This window comes from Amblyomma americanum, chromosome 9 (genome assembly GCF_052857255.1).
Source record: "Amblyomma americanum isolate KBUSLIRL-KWMA chromosome 9, ASM5285725v1, whole genome shotgun sequence".
NCBI lineage: Eukaryota > Metazoa > Arthropoda > Arachnida > Ixodida > Ixodidae > Amblyomma > Amblyomma americanum.
The window spans coordinates 50,035,927-50,055,110 of record NC_135505.1 but is presented as its reverse complement, the minus strand read 5'-3'; the positions used below and the strand labels follow the sequence as shown (position 1 = coordinate 50,055,110).

The following is a 19,184-nucleotide window of genomic DNA, read 5'->3' as shown; positions in this document are numbered from 1 at the left end:
CGTAACTTTTTGCATAGTGAAATGGCGTGCCTCTGCGGCCCTTCGCACTCGATACCTCCGTCGGCTTCCGACGCGCGCGAACCAATGCCAGCAATCCGCTGCTGAAGTAACGAGGGCTACAAGACGTAACGAGCGTGAATGGGGACGAAACGAGCACGGATTAGGGCGAAAGCGCAGCACAGTAGGTCGCCGCTAGGCGCGCAAGCGGGACTTCTAAAAATTGTATTTTAAATTATCGGCTAACTTTTGAGGTCTTGCACGCGGCATGAACACTTGTTTTTCTATACTGCACACAATGCGAGCATTTTATAGGCAACATCAAACAACCTTTTCAGGGACCCTTTAACAAAAAACCACTCCTTCGGCTGGCCTTTTGCCAGCATTGCCTTTACACTAAAACCTCGCGCAGCACGCCTTGAGTGCGCGTTTCATAATAAAAATTTTATAGCCCTTGAAGCAAGAAATACTTTATTCGGAATTTTTTTCATTGTCAAGGAACCAAGAAGTATGCTTGACGTTGTGTTTCATGAAAAAAAAGCTTTACTCAGGCAAGTACCGCTGCGCCCATTCAGCCTAGCTGCTCTTCAGACTTTCGAGAACGGCTGACGCTACAGTGCCTTGGCAAAAGTTTTCGGAGCAGCATTTAACTTGAGACGATCACAAGCACCCGTGCAGGAGTAGGAATGAGGCGGACGCTTGGATCAGGAACGCTATGGCAGCGTTACTTTCGGCAGGGCAGCTCTTAGCAAAGGTGTTTCGAGCGCACCAGTTTGATATGTAGAACACCCTGTAAAAAATATGAAAAACATAAATGTGGTTTCAAAACAGAGTTCCTAGTCGGATCGACGAGTGTAGGTGAAAGCCTGACAAGCATTCTAGGGCAAATTTTGCTCATACCAGAATGGCTTATACTTGGTTGAATCCGCACACTAGTACAGGTAGGAACCATTGATTCTGGAAGGCCTACTTGGTCGATCGAGTCTCTCTGGCCTTCTCTCGGCTTGAGGAGCCTCTCCCATCTGCAGCTGCCTTCGCTATTAGGCAGTTATAGAATAGCTCATCCAAGCTTACGTATGGAAAGCGCAAATAATTTGAACGCCGTCAAGCTGTTTATCATACCAGCACTTCTAATTTAGCATATGAAAACGGAGATGATAATGATGAGGAAGAGGAATATGATGAGGAAGAGGAATATGATGAGGAAGTGAGTGCACGGACGGACGGACGGACGGACGGATGAATTCATGGGTGGATGGATGGATGAATGGATGGGTGGCTTTTTCCTTATTTTTCTTTCACTGTAATAATGGTGTAATAATTTAGTGTAAAAATTCGCCAATTTCTTTAAATACTATTCTAGTACTGCACTTTACGCCTATGTAAGCACTCCTCTTTTTAGCCACCAAACTTTCAATCCGTTTCGGCTAGGTTCTACGTCAGAGTCGTTCACATGCCCATTATTCTATAATCCTTAGGACCACTGGATGAGTGACTCTGCCTGCATCGATATCCGGATGGATACCGCCGCACCCTAGTATAAAATGTTCAATTCTTTCTGAAGATGTACCACGCAGAGCAAATCTGGTGGCTTTGTAAAATTTATTTTTCTACTTTGGCGTGATAAGACACACTGATTTAAGTTGAAAGAGTGTGGCACTGCCCCTTGAGTTAATTCAGAACTACTCCTTCCTGATCTGCATTTTCGAGTTCCTATTTAGGCACACAGTCTTCTTCTTTTCCATTGAACCAAACCAGTTTTCACATACGGCATTTCATCCCTATCTTTCGCAGCTCTCTATTTCTAGTTCCTTATTCCCTGCTTACTTACTGAACATTTAGCCTATTTACACGATGCTTGTTTTAGCGTGGGGACCCACTTTTTTCAACAAACTGGCGCTCCTTATTAGGCCCAGCAGTAGCAAGAACGTCGCTCTAAATAAAAAAAAATAAAACAAAGTCCTCGCTCATATCTTTTGATATAGGCTAGGTGAGACAAAGCGAGAGCCAAATGCCCTATTTATGGCAAGCGAACGTACTGAAAGCGAGGGGTCCTCCTTCGAATTGCGTTCCGCCTATTTGGAAACGTCATCTCAGCGTACTCAAGAGCCGCTCACGCCAGACTCGGGATATAGCGCACGGAACGCGAGTGTACGGTGAGGCTGTATCATAGCTTTTGGCGCATTCGCAATGAAAAACACGCTATTCTTCGTACGCCAAGCTAAAACTGCTTATTATTGCGATGTTTTTAACTTTCCATCTCTTCGGTTAACCCGGCATTGTAGTTGGCGCGTCGAGTAGAGCAGTGATGACGTCACGGCAAGATTCCTCATTGGCCAAGAGAGCTTTAATCTTATTCCACCACCATTACTGCCTGCAAAGAGAAACGGTAATTCTGCTGAAAATTAAGTAGTCCAGTCAGGGTTTTAACCGTTGCTCTTTAGGTCGCGAGCCAGGCGCACTACCCCATGACGACTGATGAAGTTTTGTCTTTATTGCATTGAAGTACAACAACACTGACAGGCTTCTAGCCGCTCTGAACCCGGCCGCATTCTACGCACTCTTCATACATACTGACACCAACATTCTGCTGGCACTGTGAGGAACTTTCGTGCAGTGGGAAAGCTTAGGAAGATTGTGCGACCTCCTCAAACCGCATAGGTTAGCAACACTATCAGATTATGCTCGTGATGCTACTTATGCGTTCTCAGAGATTTTTTTTTTTTTTTTTGGGGGGGGGGGGGGCACGCTTTATATGCCATGCTGGTCGGTTCCTTGAGCTGGTGTTGTGGGCAGCATGGTAGGCGCGACTCTCAGTTTGCGTTGTTAGTCCCGCCGTAGTGCTAGACCGGTTTTCTTCTAGCTAAACCAAGTGTCCCACATGCTAGACCGCCTTCTCAACGTTTTGACGTCTCAGCAAAGCTCTAGCTAAGAAGTTATACCTAGTTTGTGATGATTTTAGTTTCAAAAAACAGCGAAAACTAGAACGAACAGACAATGGGAGGAAGACACTCACGCGGTGAGGTTTGGAATTTTTGCTAAATATTAATGGTGAAAAAAGCGCAAACTAGGCGGAATAAACAACGAAACACACTCGATTGTGTATTCTGTCTGGTTCATGCTATTTTTTACCATCAAAAATCACGTCATGCGCAGCGTCATTGCATCTGCCAATGTGCAAAAAACATGTAGAGTGTCTTTGTTTCCTTTGTTGCAGGCTAGCAGTGTTTCAGGTGTATGGGCCCCGTCAGGCAGAGCACATCGGCGTATTGCTCCTGTACCATAGACCTTGTCGTCTCAATAAACCATATCCATCCATCCATCCACATCCACCCACGCCCATCCGTCCGTCTGTGTTCACAAAAGCCCCTCAATTTCATAGCCCCGACGGCATCGCTACGGCCTCCGGAATCTGGAAGCGTGGAGCAAATAACTGAATGATGAGAAAGACTATGTGCGAACAAGCAGCACGAGAAATCGCCGGTATAGAAGCCTCACCGCCACAGACTGTGCCGGCAGCCGCATGGCCCAAGGAACCGATACGCCAAGTGGCTCAGTCCGCGGCTGAGTTGGTTCCAGTACCTTTGCGGGCAATGTTGCAATGGAGCTCTTATCCTGGCTACCCTTTAAACGTAAATGTTCTAAAGTTTCAGACCAGGTATGCTGCCAGTACGGAGGACGTGCGACACTTAATTTTGCGAGAATAGGGGATAATTTCTCTTGGCACTAAAAAAAACTATGTTCTACGATACTTGCTTCAAGCATATTGCCGTTCGCTTCAGCAAAACCTGGAAAAAAGGAGTCCTAATGCTGCATAAAAGTTTACACTGCTGTTCCTGGCGGAGCAAAAGAACGCTGTTTAAAGGGTTTTAATTTTCACCACCTGGTAAAATTTATGCGTTGCATATTGCAATCACTCAGTTCAGCCCTTGGACGCGGCCGGGCAGCCACCATTGACCTTTAGCGCAACCACGTGACATGACGTCACGACAGCTAGAGGAAAAGCTGGGCCCCAACTAGCGCGGTCGCGCGCGGCCGCAGCCACCACCTGACTCCCGCTCCTCCCGCTAGGGGCGCTGCGCTATGATTGACGTCACGGCATATGTATAAAAGAGCTGTGCTCCTTCGCCGGGACAGTCTTATACCCCTGTCACACGGTCATTTCGAGGACCCTCGAACCGATAGTCTATCGACTCAAAGGCGATCGAGCGCTGCTACACGGGCAGTTTCAATGGCACCGAGTCAATAGCCTATCGAGTCAACGGAGCAGCACGGAACTCCATAGAGATATGCAACGCATTCTTGGCTTAACCAAGCTAAGCCTGGCCATTTTTTTTTGTAGTAAGCTGTGCACAACATTGTACACGCAATTAATCAAGCACTCTCTTTTCGACAGACACGTGAATTTCGCATTTCTTACCTGCATATTTGGTGTTCCGAAAATTCGCCAGCATTTCGTATATGCGTCATGATGCATTCTTCAAGAAAATGTCTATCCTGCCTCAGGCAGGCATCAATTTTCTGGTAAACTGGAAAAGTATGATGCCGAGAGATTGGGAATGTTATCTCTGCCTATATAGAGCCATAGTGCACATTATTGTCTAGAGCCTACTGATACATTTCCAGTACTATTAACAATAATAGGGAGTGATTATCGCCGAGATATCCTCAGAAACATTGTATGTTCCAAAACACAACATTACATAATAAGGGGATTGGCCTCTGCGTCAGCGCCGAACCAGGAAACGCCAAAAAATTTCAAAATTTTTTGTTACGGCGTGAGCTGAAGGCTACCTTGATATGAAATACGAGTGGAATAAAAGATAGCTCAAGGTAAATTACACTTCATGCAAAAGCTCAACATCCGATATAGTAAAATAAAAATGGTAAAATAAATCGAGAACAAATTTTATAGAAGCTTGCAGTATTCTTTTGCAATAAACATGAGACGCAAAGATCGGGAGTTTAAGAAATTTACACGCGGGAGAAATGGCCCATACGATGTGTGAGCCGCAGCGCCAAAAAGAGACACTGGGATTAAGACATGGCGAAGCGCTCCTTTACTCAATTCTAAATCTTTTGGACAAAGTAACCGGCATACTCTGCCCGGAAGTAAAGAACAGTAAAACAACTTGAGTTCCTATTGATGAGAGGAGTTTTTCAGTCAAAAAAAGTTTCGCCGCGCATTTTCGTTAGCCTTGTTATCCGTGCTTCTTTCCGTTTCGTGCTGTTTTAAAGTAAGCACAAAGGAATATTTCGCCTCATTAAGAATGATAGTAATCGGCTTCGTTCTTTGTTATCTTACAGATAATAAAAATATGGTACCGATTACCTATTCGCATCCACCCATGTCCTGCAGAAAGGACACAGAGATCTCGCAGAAGACTCAGCTAAGCTTGCATGGAAGTTAATGGGTAGTCACTATTATTTCACTAATATACTGTGCTTCGGGAGATTCCTCTAAAACTCATTACTGCAGTAAAATGGATACTAAAAAATAGTAAAAATACATCATGTCAATAAATATAAATACACTTTTGCCATTTGAAGTCTCCGTGTTTGATTACTTTTAAACAGTAAAGAAAACAGGGCTAGTAAGTACTGCGTACACTCTGCAGCAGAAATGGACAGACCGCGGCTACTGCGGCAAAACTGGCTCCGAAGCCGCACAGCAGAGCGCGCTCGATGCGCGAATGGCCCGACTGACGACAAAGACGGCAAACTTCGCTCTCGCTCCCGCACGGGTGCTTACCGCGCTTGATGAATTTCTAACGTAGCGTTCAGATACTCTAGTGTGGCGTTCGGCGCAAATCGCAAAGTGTCCATCACGTGCAGCTGTCTCGCAGTAGCTGTGCAAGTGGGCGGCAATCCGGCGCCAAACCACAGCGTTGCGGAGTGCTAAAGGCCCCTTTGATTTTAGTTGCATGGATGTTTCGTAATAAGATGAAAGCCTTTCATGGCTCATGCTCGCGGCCAAGATCGTGTCCCTCCGTGCGTCCGTGACGCTTCGGTTAGTTGGAACTAATAAGGGTAGAGAAATACAACGGTTGCTTAAGAAAAAATGACCCTAAAAACCAAGTTTGATGGCTGTAGAGATAATACCTAATTTTGATAGCCAAAGATGTCAAAATTGCTTCGAAATAGTGGGGACATCGATATAGCCCCGGAAACGGTGGGACGTCACATTCACCGGAAGTCGTCAAAGAAAAGTGAAATAACTCGGCAACTAATTAAGATAGGATAAAAAGTATGGTTGCATCAGATATAGGAGGGAAAAAATGAACCTAGAATTGAAATTTGGTGACTGTAGAGCTTTAGTTAAGTATAGTCAAAAATGTCAAAAATCGCGTCCAAAAAACGGTGTGACGTCACATCCAACGGAAGTCGCCACAGCACAGTGAAAAAGAAAACCAGAATGGACGGGAAAACGCCGGACTTGGTAAAAATTAACTGATGGTAATTAGTAATAAATTAGTGATAATAAAAAAATGAAAAGTGAAATTGCAACCTTTGCGCAGTACTTCTTCGTCATTGGGAGTCACTGCGCATGCGCGAGGTGGCGACGCCTGCGTGCATACACCGCGCCCGCGTCAGACGTCTCGCGGCTGTCGACCGAGTCGGTGCCGCGCAACCACCCTCCTTCCGTTCGGTTCAAATGCTTCGTCATTAATGATAGTTCACATGGGCAGCAACAGCAGCAGCCAAGGTCACGCGGAAAGGCTTTCACCTCATGAAGCTTATATTGTCAAAGTCCAACCAAATTATTTTCTCCACACTGAAGGAAGAGTGGTTTTAACTCAGGCAAGCGATAGATAGCAGGCAAACGAAAGAGGACAGACCACTGGAGGTGTGACGCAACTGCTTGCCATCTAAATCGGGCGTCACAGCGTCGGCCATTTTTAGTGCATGCAGCTGAGCGAAAGGCTCCCGCCATATTTAATCGCGTTATTCCCAACTCCTCAGAACCAGCTGAAGCTATGTGCTGCTACACAAATTGGCGCCTTTGACTTCACACGAATGCTTCAAATGTGCGCAGAACGCCTTTCATAATGATTATGTCCTGCTCACGAACGCATTTCCATGAGGCACGAGTTTTTTTATCCAAAGACCACAAGAAGGCGCTCTTGGTTTCGCTCACAAGCGGGCTGGGATCGAATTAGCGCGTGCGAGCCATTTTATTTATCGATCTGTGTGGAGAGCCGCCATCGTGGCGAAGCTGCTGGGTGTGTCAGCAACAAGTTCTTTCCTTGTCATTGAGTGCAAGTTTGCGCAACAGCCGCAGTATGCTGTCGGAAGGAACGCACGGTTTAACACTCCACCGCCGAATTATAAGATGGAGCGGGAAACGTGGATGCGGAAAACTCAAGTTCTGTCAAATTTCCTGTGGTCTTTCCACTTCTGGTTACCAGCAATCTGGAAGAACTTGGTGCTAGCAAACGCAGGAGCAGAAAATGCGTGGTGGCGTCGCAGTAGCCAATCAGAACTTAGGATCTGAACTCGAGTCTCTCTTTGAAGCGGCTTTGGCTCATGGAGCAAGAAATCTTATTCCGGATAGCCGATTGGAATACGCTATTAGAAGGCGCATACAGCAGAACCGTCGTGCAGATTAGTTCGCAGCTCGCCTTAAGAACAAACGAGTCTTCAGTGTGACGAAAATACCAGATATCGTTGTAACTATTTTCGATCTTTTTGGAAGTCTGGAGCCCCGTGGTTTGACGGCGCACTGCAATCCGTTAGCCCCGCCACTGCGAGATTGCACCATGGCCTCGACAATTTGCAATGCGTCCTCTTTGTCGCGACCGTCGGCACATGAGTGATCGAACGCCGCACTAAAAATTTATGAAGCATGATAAGCACCCGCGCGAGAGCAACCGGGAAGGTGCCCGTTACTCTAAGCACTCTCTCAGAGAAGGTGCGACGAGAGATAACAGCGCAGCGGTGAGAGCTCCCAGTCGCTTCTGCCGCAGGAGCCGAGGTCTCTCCACTTTTGGCTACAACTGTAAGTAAAACCTCAAGCATAAAATTACGGCGGATGCTCCGGTGATCAAGTTCTGACATCCTGTCGTCGAGAAAAAAAATTCTCCGTGGTTCTAACCGGATGAAACTAGTAAGACGAGCGGAAGCTCTGCTAAGCACGGTTATCCGATCTGAGTCCTTTCTATCTCGTAAAGACCATCAGAATCAGCTGAACAGTGACGATAAATTGTCGAAGCACTAGCTGCGGCACGTGGCTCCATGGCTTTGTGTGAACGTGAGTACACGCCACACGATTTTCTGTAGCGAACGGCCCGTCACGCAATTTCTTGCAGTTGCGAGAGTGCAGTCGGCTCCGCATACGCAGCTGTTGCGCGGCGCAGTCAATTACGTCATTTTATAGTTGCGAGGCAAGTCAGTGCCGTCGCCAAAGAGCCGCAGCTGTAGCAAGGTATAGCGAGTCACGTGGCATGACGTCAAAGACAAACCTCCATTCCTTCTAGCTTGAAAGTCAGTCTTCCCAGCCACATGACCTTCAGCTTTGCACCGGATGAGTAGAGCTTTCGCTCTAAAAACTGAGGGCTGCTTGATCCTTTTTTAAATAGCTGTCGTTTGAGCGTTTGCTGTTGAATGAAGAAACCTTCCATTTTTTATTTATTTAAGCGAAGGAAGCATTACACGCCCCCTTTCCCCTACCCTGTGTTTTACGGCTCTATCTGAAAACTTACAAGCTGGCCTGAGGGTATGGCGGTTAATTATATTTTTTGTACACACCTTGTACAGCATTTGCATCGCAAATTAAATCCCGGCGAAGTGTGTAACCATTTTCGAAAGAGCTCAGGTTGGCCTTGAGGTCTTCCGGACAGGCTGTGAACTGATGGTAGCACTCCGATTGAGGTGTCATTGAGTCATTGGCAGAATACGCTACTGATTTCAGCAACGCGGTCGCAGATGTTGTCCACCATGAAACAAAGATTCATTGTTAATAATATTAGTGCAGGTTTTGAAATCACTCCTGAAAAGTGACGCTGCTGCAAAATAGGGCACAGTCACCATTGGGAAGTCAACGACACAAAGATCACCAAGTTCTAGCAACGATTATTTTCTATAATAATGTATCGTTTCTCCCTCTCCAGCCTTGGTCACATCACAGTGGGGTCCCAAAAAAATTTTTTATCTAGCACTATGAGTGCTGCTGTGTTGATGCAGGTCACTCAAGCTTCTTTTCAACAGCCTTAATAAACTCTCGTTAAATTTTGCCGTTGGCTCTTTCAAGTAACCCCATTGCCTTGAATGGTGGCAGTCATTCGCGGCATGTGTTGGAATGATCAGCCAAATGCCGATTTTATTCGCTTTCAACATTCAGTGCATGTTCGCGAGCCTGATAGTTCAAATAGTGGCCTGTCAGGGCGATGTTGACTCTGCTGCTGATTAGTCGTTTCATTTTTTCTTGGAACAATTCGCCCCGCGGCCAACATAAATGTTCTAGTTGAACAAATCGAACCTGATGAATTCTACAGCAGATATACAATTTGGTACTCAATTTGGTGCATACAATTTGTTCGCAATACCCAGTAACTCCTCGAAAGGCAGAAATATTTCTAATAATTGCTTAAGATAATGCACTCTAGTTTTGAAGCCGTACAGTAAGGCTCGCAAATGACACAAACAAGGCAGCGGCTGCTACATATGTTTCATTTATGTCCCGTCTGCATTTCTTTTTTCGCTCTTCAAAAATTATTGCCCCTGAAATCCTCCTTATAAAGCCTTAATAAACGTCACAATGACGGCATCTTGTCCAAATACCTGAGCCCTAATAAAAGATTCTTTACCCTGATTCGTCTGAAGACCGAGTCTGCACAGTCTTCCATTTCCGACAAAAAAGCCTGTACTCGACCTGTCGCATCACGTCAGCGACGCAGGCAAGTTTCTTCCGTCCCTCCTCATGAGGTGGTAGTTTAACTTTGGTCAGGTTACATATAGACTACTAACAGCGGCAGTTTTTAGGAGTGGAGGACAACATATTTGTAAGTGCCTTAGGCGCGCGTAATGACGTGTTGTGAATGGCACTGGTTTAAGCGCTGAGCACTCCGATGATGTGATGCAGAGATCAAATCCCGGCTCGGAAGAGGAAATGACGTGTGTTACTATGGGCGTTTCTGTGCGAACTGACTGAAACACAGCACGATTCTTGTCAGCAACGTATGGCATACACAGGGTATTCAAAATTAGACTGCTGATTTCTAGAAAGAAAAGTGAAACGCCATACGCTAATGCCGCTTTTTCACGTTGGTAATGAAGCCTGGCGGACACAATTTGGGGCAATAATGGTCCCTGTAAATAAACTAATTAAGTAAAATGCATTAATGGACTTTTGATTGGCTGAAGTTAGGGCGCATATTTATATCGAAAACTTGCCAAGCAGGAATAAGGCATGAACAACTAAACGGCAGCCAGGTATGGCAGGCGCATGCTTAATTACGTTAGAGCTTACCACTGCGGACTCCTGACCTGGCGAATTCGCAAATGAGACGCCCAGAGAGCACTGTTACGCATACAACCCCCAAGCAGCTGATTTATGTACCGACAGAAAATTTTTTATTTCCCTGAAGGAAATAGGCCTCGTGAATGTAAGAATTATTCCGAGAAGGCTATTGAGTACAGCCGTAACCAGCGTAGCGCATAAGAAATGTGGATAGCGTTATGAGTTATATAAGGGCGAAGGTAACAACCCAGCTTTAAGAAGGTGTGAAGTTCGACAATTCTGGCTGTAGTTCACGCTGCAGTCCAAGCTCATGGCTTTTCTGCGTGCTCTTCTGGCTGCTAAAAGATATGCACGGTTTGGTCATGTCTGCCCTTACAAAAATGGGTTGTTTTTTTTCACTACATCTCTGGAGAGTAATAATAATATACTTCATAATTCCTCATTACTAGTTAAACATCCGGCTGGCGTTAAATTCCTCATTCGCAATTCTCAATGAACCCTTACATTTCTTCTTCAACATTAATACTCTGCCCATCTTCGTCGCCAAAAGAGTTACTGTCTTGTGCGTTGCCTTTCTCGTGATTATTGCTTCTGCTACCCCACTTTATTCATTGGGAATCAGCAACAAAATCTACCCTATGAATCGCAGCGCCGTGGTGCGTATTGTAATGTGAGGTTCAGCCACATTTTACGCAAAACTGCAGTGCTTTTTTTTCGGGATGCGCTTATACACATAAGCTTGCGTGCTCATTTTGAAATCACATGCGACATGCGTCAGCTAACTGTGCTGCGTCAGAGGACTTAAGCAAGGAATTTTATCAGCCAGATGCGTATTCCTCATCATTTAAAGTATGGACGCGCGTTTATCGCGACCCAAGCGACTGAGGCAGCACTTCTTAGGGACACAGTGTCACAATTTCAGCGCCTCCTGGGCAGTAAAGAGAGCTTATAGGAGGCTCCAACCATGCTTTGTTTATTTTCGCAGTTCTGAAATGCAAACATTGTATTTTCGTCAGACTTATGTTTATAGACTAATATCGATTATTGTGCGTGTTTTGTGTGCCCGTGTTAAGAGATGTTTGTTGCTAGGTATAAAGTGACTATTTTAGCAATTAGCGTCGTATTTTTTTTCCGGCTGTCGGCAGTGTTTTCTCTATAGGTACATTTTAATTGCTGTTAATTGCAATTTTTATGATTATTAAGGTGAGGATGCCGTCTTGAGGCGAAATTTAATGCTCATCTTACTCGACACTATTTTTTTACCGTTGTTTCCATCATGAAATGTCATTACAAGTAGCATTACGCTGCACCGGATTAATATTATTCTAATTATTTCCCTCTCATGATCCGGATTAGCAGTCACTACCTGCCCTAAGAAGATGTATTTCCTTGCCACTTCAAGCACCTACTTACAAATTATGAGCAGCTGTTCCCATGCGAGACTTGACCATTACTTTGGATTCCTGCATATGAAATTTTACATCCACTGCTCTGCCTGTCTAATTGATTGACCGTGCTTTGCAGCATCTCCTGAGTGACTTACAAGATAATGGCATAAGTGAATCGCGAAGTACTATGGTATTCTCGCTTAACTCTTATCCCTAACAGTTCCCAAACTAGGCCTCGGAATGCCTTCTGTAAACAGGCGGCGAATAGCAATGGCGAGATCGTCCACTACTGAAGAACTTAGTTGTAAAATTTGTACCACATTCAAATTGTCTTACGCGCAAGCCGCAGCGAAGGTTTGGTTCCAGTCTCCACCTTGGCCGGGTTCCAATTCCTTTTCGGTCTCAGCAAAAAGCTCCTCATAGCAGATGCGCGCCGCAACCAAAGAGCAAACACCTGTAAGGGAGGCTGCAGACAACAATAGAGAGGTATTAATGGTGTGATAGTAAGAAAGCTCGTTGGACTACATAGGAAATGCAAGAAGCAGCCACTTAAATGCAATGAAGGTAAAGAAAAGAATTAATTGTTTAGCACTGATTGCTTTTGCCTTCTAATAATTAACCAGATTAAGTGAGTACAATGTACATTCGTCCGTGTTCGACATTTCATAAACATAAATCTCATGCGCAATGCTGGAACCAGCGAAACAGACGCAGGACAAGAACTCGGAGACACACACACAACACCGCTGGTCTTTGAACTGATTTATTGGAAGCGTTTTTAATCAGAAAAATAAGCAGATATGCGTAAGCGACCAGTCAATCATAGCCACCGACAAGGAGTTTCAATTCTTATCATCCTAATGTTTCCCTCACCTTGTCAAAATTTTTCGCTTGCGCACGAAGTATGAACAAATGTGGCTGAATTCCTCGCAATAAATCAGTTCAAAGTCCAGCGGTGTTTTGTGTGTGCCTCCTTGTTCTTGTCCTGCGTCTGTTTCGCTGGTTCCACCATTGCGCATTGCGAACCAACTAGCTCAGCAATTTACTCTCTAAATCTGATCTCTTCCTTTTACTATAAACTATCACAGTGACATCTGGTGACGTTTTTCTTGGAAGATATTTATTAAATATTTTTAAACTCATGGAAGCAAAATATATGTGAGGTCTTCTCTCAGAAAGAGGAAAGAAAACATGAAATTTTTTCCAGCTTTTCATAGAATTCTTGAAGTATGAAGAAGCGAAATAGTCTCTAGAAACAGCTTTTAATATCCTTGTGCCCTCGACCTGCGCAGGGTACTTTGTCAGAAGACAGCACGACTAAAAGGGCGGCGAAGATGGACACCGTGCAAACAGCGGAAACCAGTGCGCTATAGAGCCTCTTTCATTGGTTTAAACTTATTAGAGGGGCACAAAGTGAACGCGCTGTGCTACTCATGATAATGAAGTGCGATGTAGATGTGTACTGACGTTAGACAACGATCACTAGCAAAAAAGTTGGTGACGTCATCCACGGGTCACGTGATAAGTGTCACGTTACAACAATGACTTGGAAAAACAAGTTCCTGACATTCAAGCGCAAATGCTTTCGCATTTCTTCGATGCAGCACACTGTCGTACTCTCCAAGATTTATGTCTTACCTACTAGAAGTCTGCAGGTTTGCTAGAGAAGAGTACTTGGGACATAATGGGAATTACTACCAAATCAGCTATTTACTCATCGAAATGAAATGCATACGTGGTGGACAAACGTGATTTCTGTAGTTGAGACCTCGTATTATAAATTTTCAAATTATCTGTTATTTCTCTTGTAGTCCAGCAAATTAAGAACAACAAAAGAAATTTATGGTTCCAAAAAGATCCTCAGGTTTTTACACCAGAGACCCATGCTGAGCGCTTGTTGCTTTCACTCACCGAGACGCGAAAAAGAGGGAAAAAAAAGAAGCTAGTGCTTCAGTTCAAAAAGAAAATTAAAGGTTTCGAGAAACAAATGAAAGCATCAATGAATTTCTATCCCAGACAAATGCAGCATATCTTGCGCTGTCTTCTGTTGCTACCGAAAATTTAAATCACTGTGTTTTCTGCTTGCTCACGATCCCTGTCTTATAGCCAGGCGCCTTACTTATTGCCGCAACATTCAACATTGCGTGCTCACGATCCCTGTCTTATAGCCAGGCGCCTTACTTATTGCCGCAACATTGCGCCACTACAGATGCATTTAATAGAAACTATTACAGCAATGTTTTCTCTCACTAAACTGTTAAAACTGCTAGCCACGTCGAATTTGATGGCACACAAATAAAACACACTAAATTCGTAACAGATATTTCAACTCCTAGAATCGTCCTCAGTTCTAGCTAGTTAGCCGTGTTTCTTATATAAAAAGGGCCTAATGCATTCTAAAGTCTTGGTTGCATTAAACAGCGAAAAGAAGAATATATTTTCAAGCAAGGTCTGGCTTCGATCCAATGAGTTCTTTTTAAAAACTATTTCAAACAGTAGCAGTGAAAAGACTAACCAATTTTTCAACCTCCAGTACCCCGATGCTGCAGTTTTCTAATTTGAAAGCATTGCCGCTCCTATAAGAGAACATCCGGCGGCGTATACCTGTGTGCTCGCAGATGGCACAGATAATCTCGGCGATAGCAAGAAAATTGCAAGAAAAATAGGGTGACATCATCAAGTGGCCGTAAGGCGCACAAAGATAGCCGAGAGCCGCCACCTCGGACAATCGTATACCTGTCGTTTGTGTAGATGTTTAGACATTCGTACCAAAATTGTGACGGAATGGTTTGTCGTACAGCGTTCCGGGTTGGCGTCATAAGATTGCTCATTGGGTTTATCTGAATATGCTAGTCAAAATAGAGGCTAACTTGCGACACGAGTATGAGCCAACGACATATGCAGGTTGAATTCTGTGCTTTCCCAGACTATTGTATCAAAATTGACACAAACATTGGCTGTAGGGCGTTTCGGGCAGCCTCATACGCTCGGCTCGAGTGTGGGCGTTTGCGCGCTTACGTGCTTGCGTTGTGTGTGTGTGTGCGTGCGTGAGCATATGTGTGCGTTGGCGTATGCGCGTGTGTTTTTGTGCGCGTGTTTGTGTATGCGTGCGTGTGTGTGTTCCTGAGTGCGCCTGTATGTGGGCCTGTGTGCGCGTGTGTGTGTGCGTGTGCATGTGTGTGTGTGTGTGTGTGTGTGTGTGTGTGTGTGTGTGTGTGTGTGTGTGTGTGTGTGTGTGTGTGTGTGTGTGTGTGTGTGTGTGTGCGCGGGCGTGCATGGGCGTGTGCGTGCGTGTGTATGTGTGTTTGTTTGTGTGTTTGTGGGGAGGGAAGGTGCTCAGACATGGCGGCCTCGGAAACTGCGCAAACAGTGGAGCGCATTGCCTGGGGCGTGTCATTTCGCCTCTGGATTTTATTGCGGCCGCTCGTGTGTGTACCGTTCTGCACTTTTCTCGTTGCACTTATTCGTCTATATTCTTTGCTTGCAAGGTTAGTTAATGAAATTCGACTAATTATTCAGTTAAGGTCAACAAAAAATAGCGTGAGTTGCTCCATACAGTAGCCAGCAACCTGCATTTGGTCGCGTCGTCTTAGAGTGCGCTGGCGTATATTTAATCCCTGGCTAAAGTTATGTGGGACATCTTGTACAGGAAAAGCCCATGTTCCACAAATGACAAATAGAGAAAATTCTTAGCTATTGTAAAGGGTTCTAAATTTTATTTATCTGTTATTATAAAAAAACAAGTGAATTGTCAATAGTAATTTTGGAACTCCAACATTACTTTAAAGTGCGGGATTAAAAACGTTAATGAAACCCGAAAATTATTTTCTGCATAATAGTATCTGTATTACTATTCCGTAATTCATCTGTGTGCAATTTTGCGAGCCGCACTGATAACGCTCTTTATTTAAAGCAAATATTCCGTTTTTCTTTATTTTTGAGCTTACGGCCGTTGCATCAGTATTTTCACGAACTTTCTTTTGTGTGAATGATCAGTCTTCCCTCCATGACAGTATGTGCAAAGCACCGATCTATATAAAGCAAGGTGCTTGTAGCTTTCTGTCTGTGATGCATTCTTTCGTTTTTGAATGAAACATTTATCTCTCACTCATTTTGTATAAAGTATGAGGGTTGTTCACCATACCGTACAACTCTGGACAAAATCATTTTTGAGCGGGAAACTGTTTACGCATGCTTTTTTTCACACAATTCAAGATTTCACTACGGCAATCAATATACTTGTGATTAGCCAGACGAATTCTTGCATTTGTTTTTCTGGTAATGTTTTTCCTATCGTCAAAAGCCTCCTTCATTTTTTTCCGTGACAATCTTAACTGTTGAATGCGATCGATAGAAACACTTTAAAAGAAAATTTTGCTACATAGCGGAAGAATGGACCACCGCCTTCAATATTTCCATAACGGTATGTTACAATTTCCCAGTTTTTTAAATTTTTATGCGAGGAGTATTGGACATGAACCAGCAGTTTTGCTTAAAAATGTGCAGTTGTCATTTAATTAGCATTGGTACAATATTTAAAACACAAGAGCCGGATGTAACCAGAAATCGACCGATGACGATTGGATTGATGCTCATCAATATGCAAGCTATTAGCGCAAATAGCAGTAGTGGCTGCTTTTGTGTCCATGTACTTGTGAATGACTCAGCTGTTTTACAACAAAGAGAAGAGATATGTTTCACTTCACCCACCTTGTGTTGCAGGTTTGACCAGCAGCAGAGCCAACAGAGAAACCGTGGTCCATATCACGGCCATTGAAGTGCAGATCCGGCGTGGTGTCGCGGCGCTTTTACAGATGCAGAACTGTAACCTAGAGTAGAGTTTATATATGTGCTGCGTCCGCCTAGACTGTCTGCGACCCTTTAGGCAAGGACCGACAAGTTATCAGTTTCTGGACGCTGTCGAGTTTTCATAACAGACATTTTTATCTTCTTTCCGCTTTCTGTGTCATCTGGCACCGTATTGCACCGTGGAAGGTAATAGTATGGCCCGACGCGTGCAATTTTCTGTTTATTTTCCTGATTCACTGCAGCGCAGAAAACACGGACAAAAAAGAGAGTAGACGTTACAGGCGCTTACATCAACAGATATTCATTACGGGAAGAAAAGAATATATAAACTACGAATGTGCAAAAAAAATAAATAAAATAAAGCCGACATTCTACACGCGAAATCTATGCACGCGGTTCCATCAACAGAAACATTGTGGTCAGAGGAAAACAACCTTATTCAATCTGAGTAAAGATAGGCACGCTTAAGGAAATCTGGTTCATTTTGTGGAACCACTACAGAATGCCTACTGACGCAAGTCTCTCCAGAATTTTGCATGTAGTACGCTTCCATTACTCCTCTAGCCAATTGGCCCCTGCGGCTGAAAAGAATGGGTGTAGCAGAAAAAAAAAACAGGCTGTAGCCACACGAACAGCGGTGCAGGGCGAGACATTCTGACGATAAAAACTCATCAAAGTCGAACACTGAGTTCGCCCTGCACCGTGGTTCATGTAGTTGCATCGGACTCGGGTTAAGCTCTGATCGAGATTAAGCTGATCTTCTCTGTTGGGGTCGCAGACAGAAGTTGATGAAAACGAAGATGACCGATGCGCAGCGTGAGAGTATATTGCAGTCTAACTATATGCAAAGCCTTAAGCGGTGGCTCAGGTTTTGCACTCTGCGCTGGTAGTCGGCTGTTTCGAAAGCAAGCCGCCGTTGAGGTTTGAGACACCTTGGTTGTTCTTCCAGAGCAAGGAGGAGAAGAATAATCTCCGCCAGATACATTTTTACAAAAATTGCTGCCCTCGGTTTCAGCGTGAGCTTGTCCTTTTGGCTGCAACACTTCGCCGCTTAGATCCTCGGTCTTTTGCAGAAGCCAAGATTATGGGCACTTGGAGTAAGCATTCATCGCAGAGAACAGCTTTCAAAGCATTTTTCAAGTTCTTAAAGGACTCAGGACTGAGTGCAAGGTTGTGAAATACCAGTTTGCGCCCTGTGGACCCAGCAAGCAATCGCCAACGACCACGCGGAAAAGTGATCTCCCTTTGCTCTCTTCCTTTTCTATCTCTCCCTCCGTTCGCCTTCCCACGGGTAGGGTAGCATACCGGCGTCGCCTAGTTAACCTCCCTGCCTTGCCGTTCGTCTTTCTCTCTCTCTCTCTCTCTCAGGTTTTGCAGCTGTGGTCGTGAGGAATGGTTCTGTCTCTAAAAATTGAGGGACACATAAAGTGAGACAAAGAGATGAAGAGGAACGTGGAAGGCAGTGATTTTAACCAGGGGGGTTGGCAACCTTGAACTGGGAGGCACACAAGTTCCACCTCAACGGTAGGCGCGATAAAGTTAAAGCGTTCATTCAGCCGCCTGGAGCCTTCTTTGCATCTCACTTCGCAGATACGAACGCTGTCGGCCAAGATACAGGGGGCCTTGCTTCAGCCAAGTCGAACAAAATGGCCTCGATGACGTAGCCGTAGCGTGTCTGACTCACGCTCCTAATGACACTTGTTCCATTCCCGTTCAACTACTTGAAATTTCATCGCCAAGAATGTGCTCTACGTCCCCGCAGGGCATAATGACGGCAGAGTCATGTTGCGAACTTGCAATCCCCATTTTGCTAATCTTTCATGCAATTTTCTTTTCCGCAGCTCCGCGTGCGACGTCGCCGCTAGTTCAAACAACCCGTATTTTCACAACAGGCCACCTACGACGTGTGCTTCTCCACTGAACGGGACTCTTGACGTTATCGCATTAGAACGAGAGCGGGTATTGCGTGAAAGAGAGGTGGTCGTTCAGGGATTGCGCCCAAGACGTTGCTAGCATGCCATAGGAATCACAAGCAGAAAATGGGTTGATGACTGCATGAATGTCTGCGTGGTCAGGATCTTGACTCTGATATAAAGAAAAATCAAGAACGATCATATCTTTTAGCACTGTGCCACCACGGTGGCACATGGGTTGTGTTCGGCTATTGACCCAAAAGACATAGGTTCAATCTACATTCTAGCAGCGTTGGTGTTACGGCGTAAAACAACGCGGTCGCCGCCTTGGTCATGTGGAGCGCTCTCCGGGGTCTAACCCCGGTATGGTCAATTGATCACGTCAAAAGAGACAATCAGTGGCTGGAATGAGCTCGCACTGCTCATGTGCGCAGCTACTCCTGTTGTACTATTTTTCAAAATGTAAGTAATCTTCATGCAGTATCTGGTAACAAGTAATAAGGACTATCGGTTCAAATCATGTCTGCACAGGCTTTCAAATATTTTTTCGTTTCAAAACAGCCCGCATGCTGCTTTGTTTGTGACGAACGATAGCACTACATTTATCACGAGTGTCTT

General features: G+C 44.8%; 1 protein-coding gene across 3 annotated transcripts; it reads right to left on the bottom strand.

Annotated features, from left to right (window-relative positions):
* Positions 1-451: 451 nt before the first annotated feature.
* LOC144104376 (uncharacterized) lies at positions 452-16,698 on the bottom strand. Of its 3 annotated transcripts, none has more exons than XR_013308517.1 (5): positions 16,555-16,698; positions 12,181-12,310; positions 8,746-8,895; positions 4,418-4,526; positions 452-787 (listed from the first exon to the last, which is right to left on the bottom strand). XR_013308517.1 is itself a non-coding variant. In XM_077637336.1 (5 exons), exons 2-5 carry the CDS (start codon positions 12,263-12,265, stop codon positions 658-660), a joined length of 477 nt encoding a protein of 158 aa, XP_077493462.1. In that variant the 5' UTR covers positions 12,266-12,310; positions 16,555-16,698; the 3' UTR covers positions 452-657. The 3 variants fall into 3 exon arrangements, 2 of the variants coding, with proteins under 2 accessions (XP_077493462.1, XP_077493463.1); XM_077637336.1 differs by having other exon boundaries at positions 8,746-8,898; XM_077637337.1 differs by lacking the exon at positions 8,746-8,895.
* Between the last annotated feature and the right edge of the window lie 2,486 nt (positions 16,699-19,184).